General features: G+C 33.0%; 1 protein-coding gene across 5 annotated transcripts in view; it reads left to right on the plus strand.

Moving 5' to 3' along the window:
- The window catches only part of LOC134539281 (protein lifeguard 1-like), a 55094-nt gene extending 28336 nt beyond the window's left edge, over positions 1–26758 (plus strand). For all 5 annotated transcript variants that reach the window (XM_063381143.1, XM_063381153.1, XM_063381121.1 and 2 more), the window contains exons 5-6: positions 3170–3382; positions 24568–26758. In XM_063381143.1, coding sequence (XP_063237213.1) covers positions 3170–3382; positions 24568–24714 — 360 coding nt within the window. In that variant the 3' untranslated portion in view covers positions 24715–26758. The remainder of the gene's footprint in view (positions 1–3169; positions 3383–24567) is intronic.
- The last annotated feature ends 895 nt before the right edge of the window (positions 26759–27653 follow it).

The following is a 27653-nucleotide window of genomic DNA, read 5'->3' on the forward strand; positions in this document are numbered from 1 at the left end:
CGCCCCCTCCTCTCTACCACCCCTCACTTCGCTAGATAGTTCTCGTTAATTCTCGTAAGTACCGCTACACAGTAAGAATAATTAACGTAAAATAAACAAAGTATAATAAAATATTACAATGAATAAATATTAGAATACACCACTAAATAATATAAGTACACTCGTAAAAATTCTGATACCATTGAAAAATATTTTTAAGTTTAGAGTTTGCACACTACCGCACTCTATATGATGGCAGCCAAGTTTATTAAAGAAAAGCTAGAAGCACTTATAAAAACGTATTTAAATATTAATATACACACAATACTGAAACAGTGTAATAAAAAAAATAAATCAACTTGGAATAAACTTTATACAATAAAAAAATAATTAAATCCAGGGAGTCTGAGGCTGTGCATATATATATATATATATATATATATATATATATATATATATATATATATATATATACATATATACATACATACACACACACATACACACATATACATATATATATATATACACACATATATATATATATATATATACATATATATATATATATACACATATATATATATATATATATATATATATATATATACATACACATATATACATACATACACACACACACACACACCCACACACATATATATATATATATATATATATAAATTTTACCAGTTTATGAAATTTAAACTCTTAAGGTTGGTAAAAGGGGTAGGTGTGTTGTTAAAAATAAAAATTAACACTTCAAATTCAATTAGAATAAGAAGTTAGAAATTAAAAAAAAAATACTTGCATTTAAAGTTACTTATTACTTATTTTTTCATTTATTAAAATAGTCTTTTAATAAGGGGGAAAACGGGGTAGGTCTTGTTTTATTAAAAAAAAAATTATCTCCAAAACTAATTTAGTAACATAAATTAATGATAAAAATAATAAACTATTAAATTATTATTTAACTTATTTGCAAGGTTCCAACCTAAGAACGTAAAAGGGATTAAGTTTGGTTTAAAGAAATAAATACATTTTTCCAAGTCTAATAGATCTAAGGGTTAAAAATTAATAATGATCACTAAGCATATAGAGTTACAATTTTAATTATTAAACTTTTTCAGATTTCATCTTTTAAGGTTGTAAAAAGGGAGTAAGTTTTGTTTTATCATAAAACTTTCATATCTATGTAGCAAACAAAGCTAGATAGATGTAAGAATCGTAGCATAATTAACGTAAATAATTATTTTTTCAATATTCACCCCAAAAGTAGTAAAATGGGCACGTTAGTTTTTATAGTAATAAATCATACATCCAACCAAATTAAGTTGAAGGTAAGAAAATGAGCTAAAATAATGTACAAAATTATGATTTAATATCATGTTTGAAATCTTTTTCTATATGTTCGAACATAAAAAGTGCGAAAAGGCGGTCAATTTTTTTTTATTATAAGTCTTATCTCTGAAACTAGTCAAGCAGGATATACGTTATGTGGTATGATTTAAAAACATGCAAAATCTAACAAATAATTTTCTACTTTTTAAAAGGTGAAATATTGTATATGATTTTAACATTAAAAAAAAATATTTTCTAATCTAATCAAACTTAATGTAAGATATTAGAAATGCTTCCTTCTCTTATTCAATGTTCTCCGAAATATCACTTTGTAAGTTTTTACAAGGGTTAATATTATTAAAAAAATAAAAAAATATTATAGAAACATATTATTTGCAGCTCAAGAACTTAATATAAATATAAGTTATATTAATTATTTTGGAATTAACATCTGCCTTAAAAAAATAATGGGATGAGTTTGATTTTTATTTGGCATACGTATATTGCACATTTACTTAGTTCTGAATTTTTATGTTGGCATCCAAGTGGGAAAAGAGGAGAGGGGTAAAAAATTTGGGAATTTAATTTAAGTAATAATAAGCAAACTGAGAATACGTTCGATAAGTAATTTGATATCTGTACTCTACATTTCAAGTAAATATGTGATGTATCAAATATCTTAATGGGAGTTATTTGTAATTAGGTGAAATTAATTTAGTAATCTAAGAATAGTTTTAACCATAGAAAATGAAAGTGTTAGTGTAAATGATAGCATAAAAATAGTTGAAATAATTTTTTTAAATTGTCTACCTCATGAAATGAAAAGGAAGTAAGTGTAATTTCATCAAGGTAAAATATATACTGGAACACACTAAAACAGATGTTTTAAGATTGGATACTTGCTCTACACATATTCACTTTAAAAATAAAATTTTTAAACGTTTTTGTTATGAAATAAATCTTTTAGTACCTGACAAATTTTATGTGTATGTTTTTAGTGATAATGTTTGGAATTGATCACATACTTTTCTTTCAGTGGTAAGATTTTTACAATGCTCTGACATTGCAACGAGCGAAGCAGCAGGTTTTAAGCTAGTTTGATAATATGTATTCAATTTTAATTTCTAAGGATATGTAATTAAAAGACACCATCTTTATTTCAAAATTGTTTTTAACAAATCTTTTTATAAAATTTTTTTTAAATGAGTTACGAATAAGCATTCCAAGAATAAAAAAAAACTTTTTCCAATATTTTTATGTTAAATTGTGGTACAAAGTTCATGCTAAATAAATTACTTTTCATTGAATTTAATTGGAAAAAATTAAGAATTTGTCATAAAGTTAAGTTTTGATTGAAAATGCTGAATAGTTTCATGACTTCAATTGCATTTTGGTGCTATGTGGTGTATTAATTAGAAGTTCGGTGTTAATTGGTGTATTAACATGCTTTTTGGTGTTTTGATTTTATCGCAATTCCCCATATAATCTTGTCCCTAACTAAGGTATACAAAATAACATTTTAATTTTAACAAGCAGGGTAGTATCAATCTGGGAACAGTGGGCATCATATGATCTATACTGCAATCTAAGCATGGACCCTACAGCAGAGAGAGAACCACACGACTGTTCTCAGGCTACATTGACCCCAAGACCTGAAGGCACCTCTTCCATGTTACTGACACAGCAAACAGTACTCCTTCAAGTTCAGTGTGTTTAGTGTTGCCGGACAAGGTCAAATTATTTGCTCCTGTTGGTTAATTGAATGTATCTGAAGCAATCTCATAATGAGAGTTACCCGAGTTAGCTGCGTGAACAACAGTCGGCATGTAACGACGGCACTGTGTTGCAGGTGATGATGGCAGTGGGGCTGACGGCAGCTGTGTGTCTCGGCCTCACGCTGTTCGCCTTCCAGACAAAGTGGGACTTCACGGGCATGGGCGGCATCCTGCTGGTTGCAGTCATCATTCTCATGATCTTTGGCATCGTCGCCATGTTCGTGCCGGGCAAGACCATAACACTGGTGTATGCATCCCTGGGCGCGCTCATCTTCTCCATCTATCTGGTGCGTTGGAATACCTATTATAGATCAGTAAACATTCACATTAGCTGTGCCACATATGTAACCAAGTAAATTGTCAGCATATTTTTTTAAACATTTTGACCTCAGCACGCCATTGTATTGGATTGAACACTGAATTCACTTGATTATATGATTGAGAATTTTTTGTTACTTTAGACCTGGAAAACTGGGAAGCATTGAACAATTGATAGTATCTTATATTGTAAAATACTAGGAAACAATTTATAATTGATAGTGTCTTATATTGTAAAATTTATTTTCCTTTAAATGCACCTATTCATTGATTGTTATAAAACTGTAAATGAGATGTGGTTTACAATATGTGTGACTACCGACACTTGTTTGCAGACTCATCAGCATCTGTGTGAGTATAAACAGAGCAGGTGATTTAACAAGATGGTAGCTCAGGATGTAGCTCAAGAAACACAGGCGGCTAGTCACATATCTCATTACAGTACAATGCTGGTAATCAAAAGCACACCATGTAGGCGGGGCTCGTGTTTATTCCTGAAAGACACAGAGCAGCTAAATAAATGCTAGGTCATTTCAAATAAATATTTTACTTATAATAAAAATAGAGATTAGCATTCTCTTTAATTGAAAATTGAGAATCAAAAGAAGAATTTGTTTTAGAATCATTGGTGTTTTACACTCAAGTAAATACACTTGCCCCTTGTAGTGCTGTTTGATTTGCGCAGTTTTGAAGTAACAACAACAATAAATTATGGCCTGATTTAAAGTAGTGCAGTAGTGCATCCATGGAATCTAAGTAACACTTCTTTTTTTCATTTATGTGAATTTTTAATTTCGTTGCACGCAAACGGCAATGGCACCTTTGTAGCATTAAATACAATGCAACTAATAATACAAAAAAAAAACAATATTTTGCTCTTTCCTTAATAGTTTTTAACTTCCTTTATTGTGTATTTACATTTGCTCATTTGCTCAGTTGCGGCCCGGTGTTCAGAGCAGACGGACATGTGCGCGCTCGCTCGGCGGCTCTATGTTCGTTCAGACGTGATTTGTGCCGGTAGTGATTTCTTTTCATCATTAATTCTTCAATTATCGAACAACCTGATTTCCAGGGGTTTCCATTGCCCTATAATGAAGATCGCGCATTGATTTTAAGTCAAGAAATCAACATGTTTAGATCTCCTAAGAAGACGGGACAAAAGGATTCTGAACTAAAATCATTGGGAAGCCTTGAAATGCTCTCGAAAGGACTTCCTTGTGAACTTCAAAAAACCACCTGCAATATGGATGATTTATGTACTATTGTTAAATCACTTTGTATTAAAGTAGATGAGCTCAGAAGTGAAAACCAAGTACTGAAGACCCTACTGATGGATTCGCGTGCTGAAACAGCTGAGATCAAAAATGAGCTTTCTCAGATTAATCAAAAATTGACTCTTAAAAATGATATGGAAAAATCATATAGTCAAGCACTCATAAATTCTTCCAACAGCAAGAAAGCTGCCCGTGTGGAAATCCCGGTTCTTTCGGGTGACCGGAGCCAGTCCAGCCAGAACAATGGCCAGAACAGTGACCTACTTTCAACTCAGCGGGATTCTCGTGACGGCACGGGGTCTAGCAAAAACATGCCACCTGTGGACAATGACGGCTTTACAGTGATGCAACATAGGCGCAAGGCTAACGGGAACACCGTCGGTAAACAAGATCATGACCGGAAGAAAACGCCGACACAAGTGGGGATAAGGAATGTGTCTACACTTAAAACTGTATCTAAACCAACATTCAGAAGAACAAAAGCATTATTTGTTACAAGGTTTGATCCATCTGTGAATGAACAGGAAATTACCGATTACATTTCCAATGAACTTAATCTATCCCAAGTGAAGGTAACCAAACTAAGAACAAAATTTAATTCCTATGCATCCTTTCATATTTCTGTATTGGAGGAAGACTTTTTAAGGATCAATAATATCGTTTTTTGGCCAAGTGGGTGCTTAATTAGCCCTTTCTACGGGAAGTTGCACCCAGATCAAATAATTAACGTCTCTGAATCAACGAATCAGACTGAAGTCAGTAAATCCAGCCCGCAGCCCTTAATTGCGTTAGTGCCTGCATCCACATCTACCTCATCTACATCTGCTTCCAATTCATCCCGGGTGTCTGGAGGAACACCTCTACCTTAATACTTCTCCTGCATTCAGTTTCTAAGGAATGTGTCATTTTTTATCAAAATGTCAGAGGACTAAGAACCAAATCAACAGTCTTTTCTGACAACCTTCTTACTTATGATTATAATATAATTTGTTTAACTGAAACCTGGTTCCACGAAACGAGTATAAATTCGCATTATTTCTCAGACAAATATCTTATATTTAGAAAGGAGAGAGATTCTCTACTGACATTGAAAAAACGTGGTGGTGGTGTGCTAATAGCGGTAAATAAACTTAAATTTGCTTCAGTTGAGCTAATTAATACACTTGATTATCCTGGTGTGGAAGCCGTATGGATTAAAATTAAAAGTAATTCATCTAAACAAGCCTAACACATCGTTAACTACGTATTTATCGTATTTTGAATATCTTGAAGACAAACTTTCGTCCCTTCAAGATGAAATACTGATTCTTGGTGACTTCAACGTCCCTGGTATCGACTGGTCCAATTATAACTTACAAGTGAACACTAATCGTAAGGCACAGAGTCTTCTCAATTTCGCTTCTAGCCTTGCCTTATCCAATACAACAACACTCAGCCCCCCCCATATCTTTTAGATTTAATTTTTTCTAACTCATCAATCTGTGAAGTGTCTCAAGCAACTGATCCACTCGTAAAAGAAGACTTCTATCATCCAGCATTATTTATAAAATTAATTTTAGACTCTTTACCATATAAGTCTAATTTTTCGACCAATTTCAAAAATTATAAAAATGGGGATTATCTTGGTCTCTTTAGTTCCATAAAAAATTTTGATTGGTCTTTATTCTATAAATATACAGATGTTAATTTTTTAGTGGATCAACTCTCTAACTGCATATGTAACAGTATGAATGAATTTATTCCTGTTATTTCTAAAAAATCTACTAAATACCCTTGCTGGTTCTCTAGTGAATTAATATTTAATCTAAAAGCTAAAAAACACTTCCATAAATTACAGAAAAGAAACATGATCTACTATTCCCAATTTTCATTCTACAGGAAGCAAGTTAAATATCTAATCAAACGTGACAAAATCAATTGGGCTCGACATATTAATAACAAAGTAAGGTCTTACCCTAAAAAGTTCTGGCGCTATGTAAAAATAATGAGAAATGGTTACCGTGAAGAGTATTCTCTCAAGGTTAATGATGTTGTGTCTTCTGATCCTGTTTTGCTATCCAATACCTTTGCTGAATATTTTTCTAATGTATATTCATCTACTAATCACAATCATAATGTTAATGTATCAACGTCAAACCATGATACCATTTTGGTCCCCGTTATTTCTGAAAGTCTTGTGCTTTGGGGTATTAAATCCCTAAAATCTACTATGTCATGCGGTCCTGATGGAATACCTAACTTTGTTCTTAAAGGCTGTTCATACGTATTAACACCACTTCTTAAACATTTATTTAACGTAAGTTTGAAAAGTCAAACGTTCCCCACCAAATGGAAAATAGCAAGGGTAATTCCCATTCTCAAAAGCGGTTCTAAATTAAAGGTATCTAACTACCGTCCTATTTCCATCCTTAATGGTTTTTCTAAGATATTTGAAAAAATTATCTTTAAATTCTTAAATTTCCCAATTAAAAACCGACTATCTCCTTCACAACATGGTTTTAGAACTGGTATGACCACAGCAACCAACCTTGTGTCCTTTCTGAATCCTATTTATTATGAGGTAATGAATAGGGGTCAGGTAGATGCCTGCTACTTTGACCTTGCGAAAGCATTCGACACTGTTAATCATGATATTTTACTCAGTAAACTTGCTAAATTTGGTTTATGTGGCAATTTTGTAACCTGGTTTTCCGACTACCTTCATAATAGATGTTTTTTTGTTTCCATCAACAACAGTTATTCTTCATATTTTAATGTTCCATCTGGGGTCCCGCAGGGTGGCACTCTCTCTCCATTACTTTTCAATGTTTTCATTGATGATATTACATTTGTACCTAAACATTCGAGTGGTGTATTGTTTGCCGATGATTTTAAAATTTCCAGAAGTATTAACTCTATCAATGACTGCTTGTTACTTGAAATTGATATACATGAAATTAATAAATGGTGCTTATTAAATTTAGTAACTCTTAACACAAGTAAAACAAAAATTATCTCCTTCACTAGGAAATATCATCCTGTAAAATATGATTATGTTCTTAACAATAAAATAATCCCAATCACTTCTTCTATAAAAGATTTAGGTATACTACTTGACTCAAAATTATATTTTCACTTGCATGTAAATTTCTTAGTTACTAGTTCAAATAGAACATTAGCATTAATCAAATATATTACGTTCTATGCTACAAACAGTGACTCTCTTCTTTGTCTTTATTTATCACTTGTTAGATCTAAGTTAGAATATTGTTCAGTTATTTGGAATTCAATTAATCCTTCCGATAGCAATAAATTAGAATCCATTCAGAATAAATTTGATAAAATAATTAAACTTAAAAACTTCTCTCAGATTACTATGGATTCTCTTTCTGAACGCCGTATCTATCTGGATTATGTATTTATTAAAAACTGTTACTGTTCAAAATTAAATTGTAAGTCCATTCTTGATAATACTGGCATTAGAATTCCCCAATTTAACAGCCGTTTAACTTCTACCTTATGTACATACCATAAAAAGAATGATATAATTTTTCGACTCATTTCTAATTTCAATAAAATTGATCATCTTAATCTGTGAAAGTGTAGCTAGGTAATAATATATATATATATATATATATATATATTTTTTTAAATTAATTTTTACATAAGCCTGCAATTAGTAATTTCATTATAATGTAATGTCTATGTTTTGTATTTCTTTTTATGCATTTTATATTTTGATGTTCATTTTTAATAGTTTTACTTATTTTAACTTTACTTGTTTGTTTGTATTTTGTTTGTATTGTTTATATGTTGTCCTTGTATATATGTGTTGTGCCCACCGCTAAAGCCCTCGGCTGTTGGTGGGCATGTTACAATATTAAATAAATAAATAAATAAAATAAATATAGTTCATTGATTTATGTATTGCAGAAATATCTCAGATGCCCAATCTAATGTTTATATTATGCCATCATGCATGTCTGCTGCAGCTCTTGTGAGAAAAGCCATAAGCTTTCAGGGCTAGTTCACCTCGTGCCTACTAGGATGCGCTAGTGCAAGTCATGTGGTTAGAAAATCATGTAAACATTAGTAAACAGCAGTGTTGGGAATTACGTAAGCAGGTTAAATAATTTTTTCTAAATAGAAAAGTTTTGGTTTTATGATTTTTCAAATCTTAATAGAATTGAAATATATCTTATATATTTCTAATATTATTATTTTGTAACTCAAAATTGTGGTTACCCCTAGTTAGGAATTTTATGTCTAAGCCCTGTTATGTAAACTATGTGGTCTGACTTTTTTGCACTAGTTTAATTTTAGGTTGTTTTTTCTCAAAATGAAATTCAAACATTATTTACCATATTTTATCGCAGAATTGTCGTACTGTTATTTTGGGGGGTAAAAATTTGGAAAAAAACAATTCTTGAATAAAAATTGTATTATGTTTTTGGTCATGCTGTTAGATTCCTAGCGCTTTGTGTAGGTAGTAAACATGACCTGGCCAAAGATCACAGGACAAAGCATTGTACAACAGCAATCGGTTTGCAAGTAGCGGTCAGGCAGTGTGGTATTCATAATGTAAAATATAATACGTAATTACAATTATGGTAAAATTTGTTTAAGATGTTCCCGCACAATACAATTTCCGTCCAATGCGATCAATTGTTTCTGTAGTTCATTATCAGTATTGATAGCTCGTCAAGTGCATGCAACGCGCGCACTCAGTCTCGTGCCGAGTAAACAACATTTGATAGCCTGATAGCCTGCACTCTTTCGTGGTTAGTGTGTACCAAGTTAGTTCCGGCTCACGTCCAATTCACTGTTTTCGATTTCATATTTTAATTGAACGGAATAGGTTTTAGTTGCATGACTTACTCTGATTTTCAATTGAATGTACTTTCCAAGCAACTTTTTTTAATGAAAAATTTAACCTCAACAAAAATGCTTTTCTCGCATAAAAATCACACCCCTACTTTTCAAACTTAATTTTAGCAGAATATGTGCACCAATTATGCCATATTAGTACTGTAAATTTTTTTAACAGGAGAAGTGTCTTTATTAAAGTGAATGGAAAACAAATTATTTTGATTACATACTCTTATGGAAAACCATTAAATTAGTGCTATTTTGTAGTGGTGCACCGATATGACTTTACCGATTACCGATTCGATTACCGATTATGAGAGCAATAATCAGCATATACCGATTCAGTTACCGATTATAATGAAGAAATTTTTTTAAGTGTAATAATGCACACAAAAATTTTTATTCCCATGTGAATTTAATTACAAGAGTAGGTAAAATTGAGAATACAGTTATAATAACAGTATAAAAATATATAAAATATACTATTAAGTCATTGCAAAGTGTAAATTAAATTAACTTCTATTTATATTTGTTATTGTAAACAACTTGAACTACAGTCTAATAATTGTAATTTACAATGGGTAAGTTTTTGTTGCGGAAAACTAGCATTATTATCGACTATCACATAAGGTTGCATCGAGAAATTACCGTTTAACAATGTAAACATGTTGCTATATTTTGTTCACTTGAGTTTATAGAAAAATGTTTCCACACTTCACTTTTTTTCTCCCTAGTCACCATCTCACTATAATTATATAATAATGACTCAAAACCAATTCTAGCACATGTGATTTTATTAATGTTGACTGAATGTATAAAATTATAAATACTTTTTTACTTTTCACGTCATACAAATAACAAACGGATAATGTTACCAAAGACGCCCATAACGAGTTTTTAAAACAGTGATAAAAACTAGAAGGTATCGGGACCACGATTTTGAACCGCTACTATCGACTCGAAAAGATCGATTGTCATAGAATCCACTGCAACTGTTTGTGATATTTTGATTGCGTGCCATATATTTTACGTCTCTGGCTATAGGTAATGTACAAGGGGGAAGCCTACAAAGTACAAAAGTTGAGGAACATCCCGATGAAGCCCGAAGGGTTAACCTTCGGCCATCTTCGGAAGTTGGTTTTCTTTTGAAAAACGCGCGGGAATGTTAAATAGATTGTAAATATTGCGCACGATTACAATGAAATAGAGAATTTGTTTAAAGAATGTGTAAGAAATGTGTCTCAGCAGGTAACGACGGCGAGGTCTAGAGCCGAGAATTTTTTTCATATTTTTATTGATTCTTGACTAGTTATTCCCAACAAACTTTAATGTAATGGCATTGCATTGTTGGTGCCTTCTTTATCTCCTGGCAACAACTGTTACATTGCAGGTACTTTCTTTATGTTTGTATCTTAATCCAGTCTTTCTTAATTTTTTACATTTGCTGTCATATTGACAAATTATTGTCGACTTAAAAATTAGTTTGAAGGCCCTTAAAAACTGTTGACTGCAAGACATTGGTTAATATTACATTAAATCACAGCACTCAATCAATCAATCAATCCATTTCTTCCCGTTTATTGCTGTTATATTTATTTCTGGAAGTTGATTTTAAAACATCTAATTTTTTTCCCCCGCTCGATATGCGACAGTGGGGTTCACACTAGGAGGGGATTGTGAAATGAGCAGTGAGAGAGTGTTCTGTTTGTAGACTGCCATGGGTGCATTTAATTAATTAATTTAATACAATGATATTTCTCTTTGTATCTATAGCATGTTACCTTAATGTTTCATTTTCCTGTGGTGGCAAATACAAAATCAGCTACATGCATTTACACCTGCTGTCACCTGGTCCTCTGTGGAAGACCCGGGGAATACCTGACGGGCTGTACAGGTGTTGTAATGATGATGATGATGTCCGGAGGGCGCCAGGATAGCTTGGAAAGCTAGGCTGTTGTTGGTCGTGGGTCCATTGCCCCAGCGTGCCCCGTCTATATCTTAATTGTAACATTTTAAACTTTCTGTATTTTGATTAGTGCTCTGTTTTCCTGGAAGGAAATAGGTAGAGACCTGAAAAAGTAGATGTTATTTTTCTCAAAAATAGGTGTTATTTTTCTGAAAAATAGGTGTTATTTTTCTGAAAAATAGGTGTTATTTTTTTTTTCAAAAATAGGTATTATTTTCCTTACTTTAAAAAAAACTGGTACTGATTTTTTTTTTTACAAAATTATGAATTATTGTTTACAAAAACTAACTTGGGAACGCACCACAACGCTGAAATGCCAAATTGACCACAATGCAGACAGCTAGAAAACTGCTGTGTACCACAACGCCGAAATACACTAATGCCGAAAAATGTCATTGCAGGACTGCTACAAAGGCTAGGCTAGGCTAGGCTAGGCTAGGCTAGGCTTAGTTAGGTTAGGTTAGGTTATATTACGCTAGGTTAGGTTAGGTTTGATTGTGGTATTTCGGCGTTAGGTACATTTAAGAAACACACACAAATTCATTCAGTTATTTCGGCGTTGTGGTAACGACCCCACTAACTTCTGCTGTTCTTTTCTCTTTTATAATATGTAACTGTGCAGCTGCATTGTCTGCACATTAACGTTTTTGGGTCAGAAGCGTAGAAACCTTAACGTTTGACTTCTTCCGCCCGTATACACGCATTTACGGGAGGCTTAGGCATTGCAAACAAAATATGGGTAATTTATACTTAATTTAACAATTATTTTAAAACAATGCTCAAAATCCAGAAAACCACAACGAAAACAAACACCTCATAAATAATCGCACTAGCTACGTTACTCGTTGATGACAAAATAATTCGTTTTCGCGGCAAACTTGTTTACAGCGTCGTAGGATTTCATATTTTGAGGTTACAATTGAAGTTCCATACTTGTTGTATGTCTCTTTCGTGTTATTCATCTATAACTTTAAAATATGGGTATAGGAAAGTTTAAAAATTAATCTCAATAATTATTTAACAATAAATATTGTCGTTCGTATGGTACTACAACGTAATTTACGTATTAAAGTTTTTGTTAGAAGAAACTTGTTTATATGAAAATAACGAACAAAACAGAGTGACCAACATGAAATCTCAAACATTTGTAATTCGTACATTCGTAGCCAGCCGATTTATTTTCAACCCAAACGTAAAGGCACCGTTAAAAATATAAAAGTAAATTTAATCGATGTTATAAGAATATGAGAACAATTTACAAAAGAAATTGAACATTGCATTTTTATAATTATATAATTATGTATAAATATATTTCAAGCCCGTGACAAATTAATTTTTATAGTGCAGCAAGTGAACGACCGTTGAGAAAAGGAAGATGGCGACTAAACTAAGAAATCAAAATAACCGTAGTATCTAGAAAAGTAATGAACTTACGGAAAATCATTGTAAATATACGTATGTATAATTAATTACGATACATGTTATTTTGATACGTAATTTTTAGGTGGATTCAACAAAATTTCTTTCAAATATGCCAAAACCATGATAAATAGGCGTTTTCAACTAAAAGTGCAGAAATTCGCATTTTACATGTGAAAATGCTTAAATTCGCGTTATTATTCGCGTTATCGCGGTAGCTAATTTTTCAGGTCTCTAGAAATAGGGCATTACTTCGAGGGGTGAGTGTACTTAATTATAGCTGTGACAAATTAGCTTTTTTGGTTTTTTTTGCACCCAAACTTTTTATGTCTTTTTTAATACTTTTATATCCATGATATGTACTGTCCCAAGTATGTTATAAATGTTTGGATATTTTTGATCATATATCCAGAAGTAATTTATTGGAACAGTGTGTGTAGTGCTTGTCTGAAACCAGTTCTTAAATGACTGAGGATAAGTTAGATTCGAATCTCAGATTCGTTTTTAAATGAATACCATAATTGTAGTACCGTACGATAAAAACGAAACAAAACTAAACAATGACTTGGTGCAAGAACAACATATGTAAACCAAAGATAAATTTTTATTTTAATTAAATTAAATAAGTATAGAACCCTTGTAAGATGTTTATATGCACATAAAAACGGGAAACATATATAATTCAATTTAAAAAGCAAAAAGTAAACCCATTTTATAAGATTTAAAGGTTTTTGAACACTAGGCATCAATGCTATATAAAAATAATGTAGGCCTACTATAAAATAAAATAACAGTGGTGCAACATTCCGCTCGGTGAAAAAGTTTAAGGAGACCCTTGTCTACACCTCACATATTGCAGAACCGGGAGACGTGGCGCCATAATTACCAGTACGTCACACTAGCATTCTATGTGCTTCATATCTGGTCAACCTTGGAAATAAAAAATTATTATTATATAATAAAATAATAAAGGGGTGCAGCATTCCGCTTGGTGCAAAAGTTTAAGGAGACCCTTGTCTACACCACACATATTGCAGAACCGGGTGACGTGGCACCATATTTTACCAGTACTTCACTATATCATTCTATGTGCTTAATATCAGGTCAAATTTGGAAATAAAAATTTATTATTATAAAATAAAATAATAAAGGGTGCAGCATTCCGCTTGGTGCAAAAGTTTAAGGAGACCCTTGTCCACACCACACATATTGCAGAACCGGGTGACGTGGCACCATATTTTACCAGTACGTCACACTAGCATTCTATGTGCTTCGTATCTGGTCAACCTTGGAATTAAAAAAAATTATTATAAAATAAAATAATAAAGGCTGCAACATTCTTCTTAGTGCAACAGTTTAAAGAGACCCTTGTCCACACGACACATATTGCAGAACAGGGTGACGTGGCACCATATTTTACTAGTACGTCACACTAGCATTCTATGTGCTTCGTATCTGGTCAACCTTGGAATTTAAAAAAATTATTATAAAATAAAATAATAAAGGCTGCAACATTCTTCTTGGTGCAACAGTTTAAAGAGACCCTTGTCCACACGACACATATTGCAGAACCGGGTGACGTGGCACCATATTTTACCAGTACCTCACCCTAGCATTCTATGTGCTTTATAACTGGTGAACCTTGGAAATAAAAAATTATTATAAAATAAAATAATAAAGGGTGCAGCATTCCGCTTGGTGCAAAAGTTTAAGGAGACCCTTGTCTACACCACACATATTGCAGAAATATCTGTTGATTATTTGTGAATAAATTTACAATATTATAGTTACAAAATCGTAGTTCTGCAATAAATTAATTTAAACAATCACCAACAACTACGGCTCTACCTTCAAAGTGCTTCACTTATCTTGACACTCACTTGTTAAAACAGGTTACAAGTATAAAATCAAATGTACATATGTTCTTACCAAAGCTGGTCTGAGAGTTCAATTTAATAGCATACTGTTATTTAGGCCTACACTGTATGCAGTAGATAACAGCCATTTTGATTGAGTTCATAGAAACAATGATAGTATTGAAATCCAATGTAGAGAAGAATACAAATGCCATAATAATTTTACATGTTGATAATTATTTATTTATGTTGTGAGATGACTACCAACAGCAATGAGCCATGGTGATAACTAACAAACATAAAAAAAAAAAGTACCAAAAAAGTAACAAATGACAAAATAAAATTTACTATATTACATAATGTAGGATCTACTAATTGTATAATTACAGAAGCTAACAAATAAGTACAGAACATATATTGTGTACATATCAGGGTTAGTATCCTTAGATAACTTTTTTTAATATATTGGCTCAACCAAATAAAATTATGTATATAATTACTTTATTGACATATATTTATTGATTTACGGACTCTAGATTGTGTTAATTATAAATTGAGAAGAGTCCATAACTAAGATCATCGTTATTGTAAATACTACATACACTAAACAAGAGGCAAGATTTGTTTTGGGAATTATAGGTCTGGAATTATAAAAAATGTGAATAAAAAGATAGTCTAAATAAGAACTACGGTCTGACAGAGGAAAGCACGTGAACAGCAGGAATATTGAACCCTTTATTATTTTATTATAATTATCTTTATATCAAGGTTGACCAGATATGAAGTACATATGATGCTAGTGTGACGTACCGGTATTATGGTGCAACGTCACCCGGTTCTGCAATATGTGTGGTGTAGACATGGGTCTCCTTAAACTTTTGCACCAAGCGGAATGCTGCACCCTTTATTATTTTATTATATAATAATAATTTTTTATTTCCAATTTTTACCAGATGGGCAGTTCCACGGTGTCGGACGTAAAATTTGGAAACAAATTTGTTGAGTAATCTTCTTCGTATTACTATTCTTTTCCATGTATCATTAATATTAATGCTTGAGTAAAAAAAGAGAGATTATAGGGTACATCCTGACATGGAATGGTTCGAATTTGCTAACATGCAAGGCAACAATTTGTTTTTTATTTTTGGTGTCGGACGTAAAACAGAAAACAAAACATTTGGCATATCAGGGGCTAAAGTAACTAATGTCTGTGAAAAATGAAATTATTAAATTATGTTATGATTTTTTTCAGCTTGCCTGAATAATAACAAAGAATGTGCATATATTAGATGAATCATACTGTTTAGTTATCATAAATGTATACATTTTTAAACTTTGGTGTCGGACGTAAAATGATGGGGTCGGACGTAAAATGTATGACAAAAAAATACTTGGTTCACAAAGCTTAACTAAAAATACTAAAGGAACTTAACTTATTATCCAGTATATGGCTTCGGTGGTTACATTTATCACTATAACTGATGTTTCTTCTTAAGTGTCACTGTCACAGTCTTTCTCTCTTCTTATTCTCACTTTCCTTGAGATACATTTCTTTCACTGTATTACCACTAACAAAAATGCTAACATTAGGCCTACTCTATATGGATAACAAACTAGGAGCAGGAAATGTTGGCAATCACGAAATGAACATGAATTGAAATTGGTTGAATCTTAATTTTCACATATTTTGCTAGTGAACTGAAACTGGCCTCTACTCCCAGTCACAATAGGGGCATCAATTTTTTTTACCACATCACTAAATAAATATGAAATGCAGTCTTCTTGTGAAGGCCACTTGTAGTAACTACCAGTGTCTGAGAGATGCATAACAGATACATCAACATAATCTGGCCTTAATTTTTTCACCAGCCCTGGAAACAGTTTGCCATCATACTTAACTATAACCCAGTCGTCTATATTCACGTGGTTACATTTAGTGCTATTACTCATGATGTCTCCTTCACTGTTACTGCCCTCATCTCTGCTTATTTTCACTTTCCTAAATACTTCATTACTGTCACTGGTACCACCAACTAAAATGTACTTGTTTCCAACAGGAGTAACGCAGTGAACACTGTGTGTGTTTGCAACTGGCAATGCTTTGGCCCATATCTCAGCTACTGTGTTGTTCTTGCTTCTGTTCTCTTCTGCTGTGATGTAACACACAGTGATGTTGGGATTTCGCTCTGCTGCAATTCTTGCAAACTTTTCTGGTGTGTTTACAATGCTTCTACTTGCCTTGACATGGTTCCAGACACTTCTTTTAATTGTTCCCCCAATACCGTCAACAACACCTTTTCCATGCGAAGTCGCAAAGAAATGCCATTTAAGTTTTATGGTGTGAATTTCTTCCAGTTTGGCAAGTACTGAAAAAATAAAACGATTTTTGAACTGTGACGAAGCACCATCTGAGAATATATTTACTGTACTAATATCTGGGTAGGAAGTTTTCAAATACGTAAGAATATGATTAATGTAACAAAAAACTTGTAATTTGGTGTGTTCAAGATCATCAGATACTATTACACACCCTTCAGTTAGGTTTTTATTAATCCATGCATAAATTGTAAATAAAGTTGATTGTCCATGGCTCCAGTGAGCTGATTGTATTTCATTTTGGTTCACCAGAGATGCATTTTCTGCAAAATCAACTTGAATCACAATTTCACTGCCATTAACATTTGATTTAATGGTTTCAAATGTCTTTGCTTGAATGCGTTTGATATAGGTATGAACTAAAAAGTCTTTCAACTTGCTTTTCAAATCTTCAAATGTTTCTTGCACACTACTCAGTATCTCCATCTTCTCTGAATGTCCATCATTGTTTTGCCACTGAGAATATTTAAGTGGCTTTCTCAGATCTTCATGTATGTTGACTTATACTGTTAGTACAAGATTCACAACGGTTGGTCATACAATCTTTGGATGAAGCATCACACACTAGAGTAGTAATGAAGGAATCAAAATCTGTTGGCAAGTCTGTAAAGTCTTTCAGTGCCAGTAGCAACAATCTGACATTCTCATGATAGGAACATACACACACAAAATGTGGAATTTGAGAAAAAAGTTTACAGTGTTTAGGACGAAGTGCACAAAATTTTGCTCGACAAATTGTAACCTGTGGGTGTTTCTCTACAAATACCTTATACGCCTCACCTAGTGACACCAAGAGATAACGAGCCTGGACTTCACGTTTCACTTTATTTCCATCCTTGTCTACATCTTTGTATATTACTCTGTCTTTCTTTCCTGGTGCTTGCCAACTGACATCATCATTCTGATAAAATATATGAACCCATTTTCTTAACTTTTCTGAAACTTCATTTTGTCTGGTTCTTCCTATTGGAGGAGTTACTTTAAAGCCACATTGGTTAGCTAGACATTGCACAACATGTTGCCTTTTTCGTGGAGACTGTGGCAAATTACGCTGAATTTTTTTCATAGCCTTTCCTAAAGACTGTTTTGTTTTAAATGGAGTTGAACACAAAGGTATGTCACTGTTTTTTTCAATTGTTGCTGGCTCACCTTTTTTGTTATGATACCAACATTTCACTCTTTCACTTTCCTTTGCACGTAACTTCTTCAGTTCTGGCTCAGACATACTTTCCTTCTGTTGTTTTCTATATTTAGCTTTCCTTAATCGATCTTTCTCTAATAATTCTGATCTTTTTACTGGATCACCACCCTTAATTCTTGCTCTGCGACGTGCCATCTTTTCTTTGTTGCTGATCTTTGCCATGACCTAAAAAGAAAAGAAAAATTAAATAAACTATAGAAAGATAAGTAATGAAGAGAGTGCTTCAGATATATTATAAAAGGGCGTAGGCCCTTAGGAAGCAAAAAGACTGTAACTGTTAATTTCAGACATAACATTTATTCCTCAAATAAGTTCCATTAAACTTTGGCTTATTAACTTTTCCCATGAAAGTATTATAAACATTAATTTTTAGGTTAGGAGTTACTCTATATAATATGGGAGTATTGTAAACAGATGTGTTTACAGTATACATCATAGTAAACAAATAACTGCCTACAATAATGAACATAAATTACTTACACTGCTGTTGGTGTAGCTTTCTTTATCTGTTGAAGAATGTATTTCACTACAAAAATACTGCAGTTTCAACAATAGAAAGGACTGTGAAGGCCAGCATGGGTGACATGTGAATAACCAAAATGCACAAGTGCAGGTGTGACAACTTACAAAACAAAAATTATGTTCTACAAATATAAATAAAGATATTTACAATATAGGCGGTTAATTACTTCATAAAATCACTGAAAATATAATTTGGTATTAAATGTAAATATTATTAAATTTGGTGTCGGACGTAAAGTGTCGGACGTAAAATTATTTTTACGTCCGACCCCCCAGTTATATAAAAAGTTAATTCATAGCAATCTTTTGTTATGTATAGAAAGTTAAGATCAGTACAAACCTACTTTGTATGTGGGTTGTTAGAATTATATCACTAGCCTTGTGGGCTGTATAAAACTGAATACACATTTTGGTGTCGGACGTAAAACTAAAAAAACACCTGCTTTGAGGGAGGTTTATAGAACAGTTATATGATTTAGTCTTCTTAATTATAGTTTCTACGTGTAGCATTAGGCCACACAAATTGAATGGCTTAGAAACCAATCTAATATAGTATTAGTATGTCATCAAGATCAGCCAAGAAAGCAATTTGCGTACAATTGAAACTACTAAGAGAATAATTTTTATTAGGTTTGTTCATCATTATTAATTACATCACAAAGTTAAAGACTAATCTAAGGCCTAGTTTCTGGTAGAGAAATATGTTAGCTTTCCAATGATATAAAACATTTCTAGGTTATGTTAATTTTAATATTTGCTACCATGGTTGACCTTTTCATGGAACTGCCCAGATATGAAGCACATAGAATGCTATAGTGAAGTACTGGTAAAATATGGTGCCACGTCACCCGGTTCTGCAATATGTGTGGTGTAAACAAGGGTCTACTAAAACTTTTGCACCAAGCGGAATGTTGCACCCTTTATTATTTTATTTTATAATAATTTTGTTTAATTCCAAGGTTGACCAGTTATGAAGCACATAGAATGCTAATATGAGGTACTGGTAAAATATGGTGCCACGTCACCCGGTTCTGCAATATGTGTGGTGTAAACAAGGGTCTACTAAAACTTTTGCACAAGCAGAATGTTGCACCCTTAATTATTTTATTATATAATAAGTTTTTTAAATTCCTAGGTTGAACAGATACAAAGCTCATAGAATGATAGTGAGACGTACTGGTAAAATATGGTGCCACGTCACCCGGTTCTGCAATATGTGTGGTGTAGACAAGGGTCTCCTTAAACTTTTGCACTAAGCAGAATGCTGTACCCTTTACTATTAAATTTTATAATAATAAATTTTTATTTCCAAGTTTGACCTGATATGAAGCACATAGAATACTATAGTGAAGTACTGGTATAATAAGGTGCCACGTCACCCGGTTCTGCAATATGTGTGGTGTAGACAGGGGTCTGCTAAAACTTTTGCACCAAGCGGAATGTTGCACCCTTTATTATTTTATTTTATAATATTTTTTTTTTAATTCCAAGGTTGACCAGTTATGAAGCACATAGAATGCTAGGGTGAGGTACTGGTAAAATATGGTTAAAGGTCACCCGGTTCTGCAATATGTGTGGTGTAGACAAGGGTCTCCTTAAACTTTTGCACGAAGCGGAATGTTGCACCATTAATTATTTTATTATATAATAATAAGGTTTTAATTTCAAGGTAGATCAGATATGAAGCACATAGAATGCTATAGTGAAATACTGGTAAAATATGGTGCTACGTCACCCGGTTCTGCAATATGTGTGGTGTAGACATGGGTCTCCTTAAACTTTTGCACCAAGCGGAATGTTGCACCCTTTATTATTTTATTTTTAAATTCCTTTGTTGAACAGATACAAAGCTCATAGAATGTTAGTGTGACGTACTGGTAAAATATGGTGCCACGTCACCCGGTTCTGCAATATGTGTGGTGTAGACAAGGGTCTCCTTAAACTTTTGCACTAAGCAGAATGCTGTACCCTTTACTATTAAATTTTATAATAATAAATTTTTATTTCCAAGTTTGACCTGATATGAAGCACATAGAATACTATAGTGAAGTACTGGTATAATAAGGTGCCACGTCACCCGGTTCTGCAATATCTGTGGTGTAGACAAGGGTCTTCTTAAACGTTTGCACCAAGCGGAATGCTGCACCCTTTAATATTTTATTTTATAAAAATAATTTTTTATTTCCAAGTTTGACCAGATATGAAGCACATAGAATGCTATAGTTAAGTACTGGTAAAATATGGTGCCACGTCACCCGGTTCTGCAATATGTGTGGTGTAGACAAGGGTCTGCTAAAACTTTTGCACCAAGCGGAATGCTGCACCCTTTATTATTTTATTATATAATAATAATTTTTTATTTTCAAGTTTTACCAGATATGAAGCACATGGAATGCTATAGTGAGGTACTGGTAAAATATGGTGCCACGTCTCCCGGTTCTGCAATATGTGTGGTGTAGACAAGGGTCTCCTCAAACTTTTGCACCAAGCGGAATGCTGCACCCCATTATTATTTTATTATATAATAATATTTTTTTATTTCCAAGGTTGACCAGATATGAAGCATATAGAATGCTAGTGTCACGTACTGGTAATTATGGCGCCACGTCACCCGGTTCTGCAATATGTGAGGTGTAGACAAGGGTCTCCTTAAACTTTTTCACCGAGCGGAATGTTGCACCACTGTTATTTTATTTTATAGTACGCCTACATTATTTTTATATAGCATTTATGCCTAGTGTTCAAAAACCTTTAAATCTTATAAAATGGGTTTACTTTTTGCTTTTTAAATTTAATTATATATTTTTCCCGTTTTTATGTGCATATAAACATCTTACAAGGGTTCTATACTTATTTAATTCAATTAAAATAAAAAATTTAACTGGTTTACATATGTCGTTCTTGCACCAAGTCATTGTTTAGTTTTGTTTCGTTTTTATCGTACGGTACTACAATTATGGTACTTATTTAAAAACGAATCTGAGATTCGAATTTACTTATCCTCAGTCTTAAATGAACATTTACATTAATTACACATTTATCTTGTAATGTTTCATTCACACATAGCTTTGTTTTGGCCTCCCTTGCTTCTATCCTAAAAGTGTACTGTGCGGAAGACGCAAATGAAAGAAATAAGTTTGATATCTTAATCAACTATTAAGGTGAGTGTAGTATTACATGCCACTGACCTTTCCAATATTTGTAAGTACCGTGTTTTCTCGTATAATCGTCGCACATTTTATTCTAAAATGAAGTTTGAAAAGTAGGGGTGCGACGATTATGCGGAAATTTTTTTTTCTTAAGTAAAGTTATTCATAAAAACAAAACCTGTTCATGGAAAGTACGTTTATTTAAAAAAAGGTGGAGTATACAAGAGCACTCCAAACAATCTATATTAATAATTCCTTAAAGAAAAACCTTTCTTCAACTTTAAATAGAAAAACCAAAACTCTAACGCAAACGCAAGCCACTTGAATCTGACGGGAACTAACGTGTCGTAGTACACACTTGCCACAAAAGAATGTGGGCTATCAAATGTAGTTAACTTGGCACCTGACAGAGAGCGCGCGTTGCATCCAATCGGCGAGATATTGATATTCGACTACGTGTGCGCGCTCTATACGGGAAGCAACATAACCAAACATTAATAATGCGCTGGCTACATGTTTGTAAGCGGTACGCCACCGTAACGCAGGCAATCAGATAAAGGAAATACTGTTTAAAAAGTCTTTAAAAGAAAATTTACACGTCAGACAACTTTTTATTTCCGTTAATTAAATAAATAAGTGGTAATGACCGAAACAAATTTTAGATTATACCTACACCGCGGCGACGCAGACAATCAGATAATGGAAATGTTTAAAAAGTCTTTATAAGAAAATTTACACGTCAAAAAAATTCGTATTTTTCCGTTAATTTATTAAGTAAATGGTAATGACCGAATAAATATTATATTTCTACTTTAAAATACATAGTTTTATACGGAAAAGATACCTACATAAAGCGCTCGGCATCTACTAGCGGGACCAAAAACATCATATGACATTTATGCGAGAAGTTTTTTTTATCCCAATTTTTACAGCGTAAAATATGGTTGCGACGATTACGCGCGTGCAAATATTATGGGAAAAAGCACAGTATTTTTTTTTTTTTTTTAAGGTAATGGTTTTCATTACTGCAGTATATCAGCTTTTTATATAATGAAATGTCTTAATTAGTGCCCTATTTAAAGATTGTTAATTTATTTTTTAGATGTTTTAAATTGTTTTTAGGAATAGTGAGCAATAGTGATATACATACATAGTGGTTTTGCTCTAATAATTTAGTTTAAGTAATATATTCATATGGATAATTTTACATTTAGTGGCAGTTGGTTACATCACTAAAACATAAAGTTTTATTTTTTTTTGTTAAAGGAGGAAAGATTTGCAACACCATGGCCATTTATTTTAAATATTCGGTGACCACATTAGTCTGCAGGAACTCATGATTGGGCATTAGCGAACTTAAGCAGTGTCTCAAGGACATTGTTTTCCGTGGATGTAACGTATGTTCAGATGTGACAGCGTAACAAATAAATAGTATTTGGAATTGTAAAGTCTTTCTGTGCCAAGCGATGATGTGCCTTAAAGTTTGTAAATTTGGGTTGTTGTGAACAAGATTAACAACTTTAATTTTTATGAACAGCCCCGAGTAAATCAGATCATAGAAAGTTGGTGAGGCCTGAAATGTCACAAGTGAGAAGTAAAGCCTACAAAGCTCATGGCACGAGACTGTGAATGCACTATGAATGACACCAAATAAGTGTGTGTATGTTGAAATTTACATTTATTGATACTTAATTGTAGTGGCCAAACTCAATACCAAAATAATTTCTCATTGCTGCTTAACATGCTTTCTGCCTTAGTTTGAGAATATTAAAAGAAAAGAAATACTAAAAAATAAATTCACAAATACTTGTATTATTATTTATAAATGTTTACCTATTTTTTTTTCACACTAAAAACAAATTTTTGAAGCACTGACATAAGTAATTTCTCAAGACCAAAAAAATGTTTTTTAACTTAATAGGTAAATGTTGTTTTTCGTTATGTTTTTCTTTCACTTGATATACCAAATATTGAAAGAATAGTTGAAGAAAACTTGGAATTTTAGAAAAAGTAAAATTCCCTCCGATGTGACGACACACAACAGATACAAGTAACTACAGCCGTCCCTCCACATAATGGCCATCTGGGTTTGATCCGTGCGAGGTCACACTATTGATTGTTCAGTGCCTCATCTTCATCTTGTCTCTGGTGACCTCGATGTAAATGAACTGTTGAGCCTAGTTCATTCATTCCACTTGTGAGTAGGCTCTGGAAGCAGAGAGATAGTTCACTCTGTCATAAATTAAATGTGTCATGTATGCCAATACAACTTCAGTATAAATGTTGGGATCTTACAGTGTATACTTAAGATTCACTGCTAAAAATTTTATTTTGTAATCTTCATTTTGCCATTGAGTCTATTTTATAAAAATTGAATAGAACTAATATTTCCATGGTAAAATAGAAGGAGTGTGAAGCTTCCACTGATGAGTTTGGCACGAGACATGTGCGACTAAAGTGGTGGAGGCTAGCACGGGTAGCGAGAACAGGCTGTGTTTGCTGGCTGCTTGCCACGGCACCACTACAGGGTATGTCTGTTGCAGGTGTACGACACGCAACTCATGATGGGGGGCAAGCACAAGTACTCCGTCTCACCAGAGGAGTACATCTTTGCTGCTCTCAACCTCTACCTGGACATCGTCAACATCTTCATCTACATTCTCACCATCATAGGGGCGTCCCGCGACTGAGCGATGGGTGGTCACCTTCCGTCCCGCTCCATCACAAGACTGATGTTCACCCGCTGTTACCGTCTTGGTTCGTGACACTTTGTTGCTGCTTAACTTCTGCTTTCCTGGCTAGCTGCGCCAATCACGACAGTGCCTCGAATTGAATGCTGGGGCCGGAGAGACTGACAGTATTTTTATTGTAGGTTTAGATAGATGTTTGTTTTGTTGAGTGAAGTCATTTTCAGCAGAAGGCACTTGGTTTCTGGTCTCGTGCCCTAACGTGTGGTTCTGTTGGAATTGTAATGTATGTTTCTATATTAACAAGTCAGTGCCGCTCCATTGAACAGCATAGTTGGTGGAGATGATGCTGCCTACGAGACTGGCCAAAGCCAGGGTGGCCAAAGTATTGCATTAGTCACAGATGAAAAATACTCAAGTTTATTTATTGTTCTTGGCTAATAAATAAATATGGCTACCCCTTAATAAAATTAAATCATGCTTTCAAACTTCTAGTAAAATAATATTTTTTCCTGTTTACTGGTTACAGTTTTAGTCAAAACAATTTTTTCCAATTTAAAAAAGAATAATTTGCCAAAGCACATTATATATATACACACATATATATATACATATATATATTCATATATATATTCATATATATACACATATCTATACACACATATATATATGTATGTATATATACACATATCTATACACACACATATATATATATATGTATATATATGTGTGTGTATATGTATATATATGTATAAATATATGTATGTATATATGTATATATATATATGTATGTATATATATGTATGTATATATATACATATATACATATATATACACACATATATATATATACATACATATACATATATATGTATATATATATAAATCTTGACAGACTTGCAGAGTTCAAGGGGTGTCACTACACTAGATAAGGCCCGGCACGAGGACCCTGGCTGCAGCCGTCTCGGCAGTGGTGTTGGGACACCGGTAAGTGGAGCTTTGTAGTGCTCCTTTAGGTCAGTGTTCTTCGAGCTGAGACCATATATGGGACAGGATGAGAGTCCTCTCGTCAGGAAATAAAATATAAACTATGCAAATAATTGTTACAAACTATTGCTGAATCATCATTGTTCTCGTATGTATGTATGTTAAACTTTTCAGCACTGTGTACATATTCATGCATTTCTAGAATTAAAGGTATTATTTAAGTGTTCTGTGTATTATTTCCACTTGCATTGTTAAACAAAATATACATGTCTTACCTTTACAGGAAAAGGGGGGGGGGGGGATACTTAAACTATCATGTATCTGCCGGTTGTCGCACTCGTACCCTTGCTAGTTAATGGTCAGTTACACTTGTTCCATAGTGTTTTCTTGACAAATACTTCAGCTAGCATTCGTACTTTGACAGCTAACTGTTGACATAATAAACCAAATAAACAGTTCATGTTGCACCAGACTAGCTTATTATGTATCAATAAGTAGTTTAGTAATTTTATAAGAGTATTCAGCTGTGAAAGTTTGAATGTTCGCTAAATCACTTTTCATAATTCTTTACTTAAGAATAGTTGGTGTCAATATTATTTCCACCTTGGCATTACTAAAAAGAAAATGTTTCTGGTTTTTAACTTGTGTACTAAGCCCCAGCACAAACCAGTCTTAATGTAAGATAACGCATTATCATCGCATATGGAAGTGAATCTTGTCCGTTTACAGTGTCATCCTTTTAATAGATATCAAAATTTCTTTGTGCCAAAATGTTTAACGGTCTGAATTTGAGAATATAGTTTCTTGAAGGTTTGTTTTATAAGCTTAACAAATGTAATCTTGTATGTAAGGGGCACATGTGAAGGTGAGGTAACATTTGGATAGTTAAGGCTGTACTGTATTAGGGTTAGACTTGTATAACACTACAATGTATGTTAATTGTATAGTTTTGGAAGTAGAGATGTTAAACTATGTACAGTGATTATTTTGATTTTTATTGTATAATAATTAATGAATGTAATGTTTGCTTTCTGAAATTTGAATAAACAAATGAAGTGTACTCAGTGTATCAATTGAAATGTGAGCTTGCAACTCACAGTTATAAACGAGAGCACATCTTGTAACCTCCCTGAGCTAGCATTTTTCTCTACTTTAGGAGCTGCATGAGGGAAAGAGCAAAGAAGTTGCGAACTGATTATAAATGTTGTAGAAATGTATGAACCTTGGAAAGTATAAATGTAGTGGAAGATTTTTTTAATATTACAATTTTTTTGTCCTCGTTCACTATAATGTTAAAACATTCCAACATGCGGTAAAGACTTATCTTGATGTAAAGATTAAAAAATGACGAGGTACTTGTTATTTCAAAATGCATGCAGTTAGTGCAGTCTGTTGTAGATTCACAATGAATACATCTATGTAACTATGTTGTATATCACAAACCTAGTATTTTTTAAAATTAAATTGTCTAGTATTTACTACTAATAATAACTTGTGTGCTGGAAAGTAATTGAAATGTCCCAAATAGATAAAAAAAATTAACCTTACATACTTGCCAACATGTACGATTTTTTCGGAAGATGTAAAAAAAAATGCATCCGATAATATGATTTTATGGCTGCGAGAAATATCTTCCGGTTTGATGCTGCGGGGAAAAAAATTCTATAATTTTTTATTTATTTTCTTTCCGCACGCACACTCCCTTCTGCTTTTCTCATTCACATTCATCTTTAATTTTTCAATGATTTTTTTTACATAAGGCGCTAAATCTAAAAGTGTATACAGTGAAACCTCTGTTTAACAAATCTCAAGGGACCAAAATTTGTTGTTTGTTGTAAAGGGGTTTGTTAAATGGAGGTTTCGCACGATATATCTAGTCTCTTAAAGCTTCACATAAATGGCTAGAACTGTCTTTCTGACTGTTTAATACTAGTGATGGGATTTTCGATACTTCG

The sequence above is a fragment of the Bacillus rossius genome, chromosome 1, assembly GCF_032445375.1.
Source record: "Bacillus rossius redtenbacheri isolate Brsri chromosome 1, Brsri_v3, whole genome shotgun sequence".
Taxonomy (NCBI): Eukaryota; Metazoa; Arthropoda; class Insecta; order Phasmatodea; family Bacillidae; genus Bacillus; species Bacillus rossius.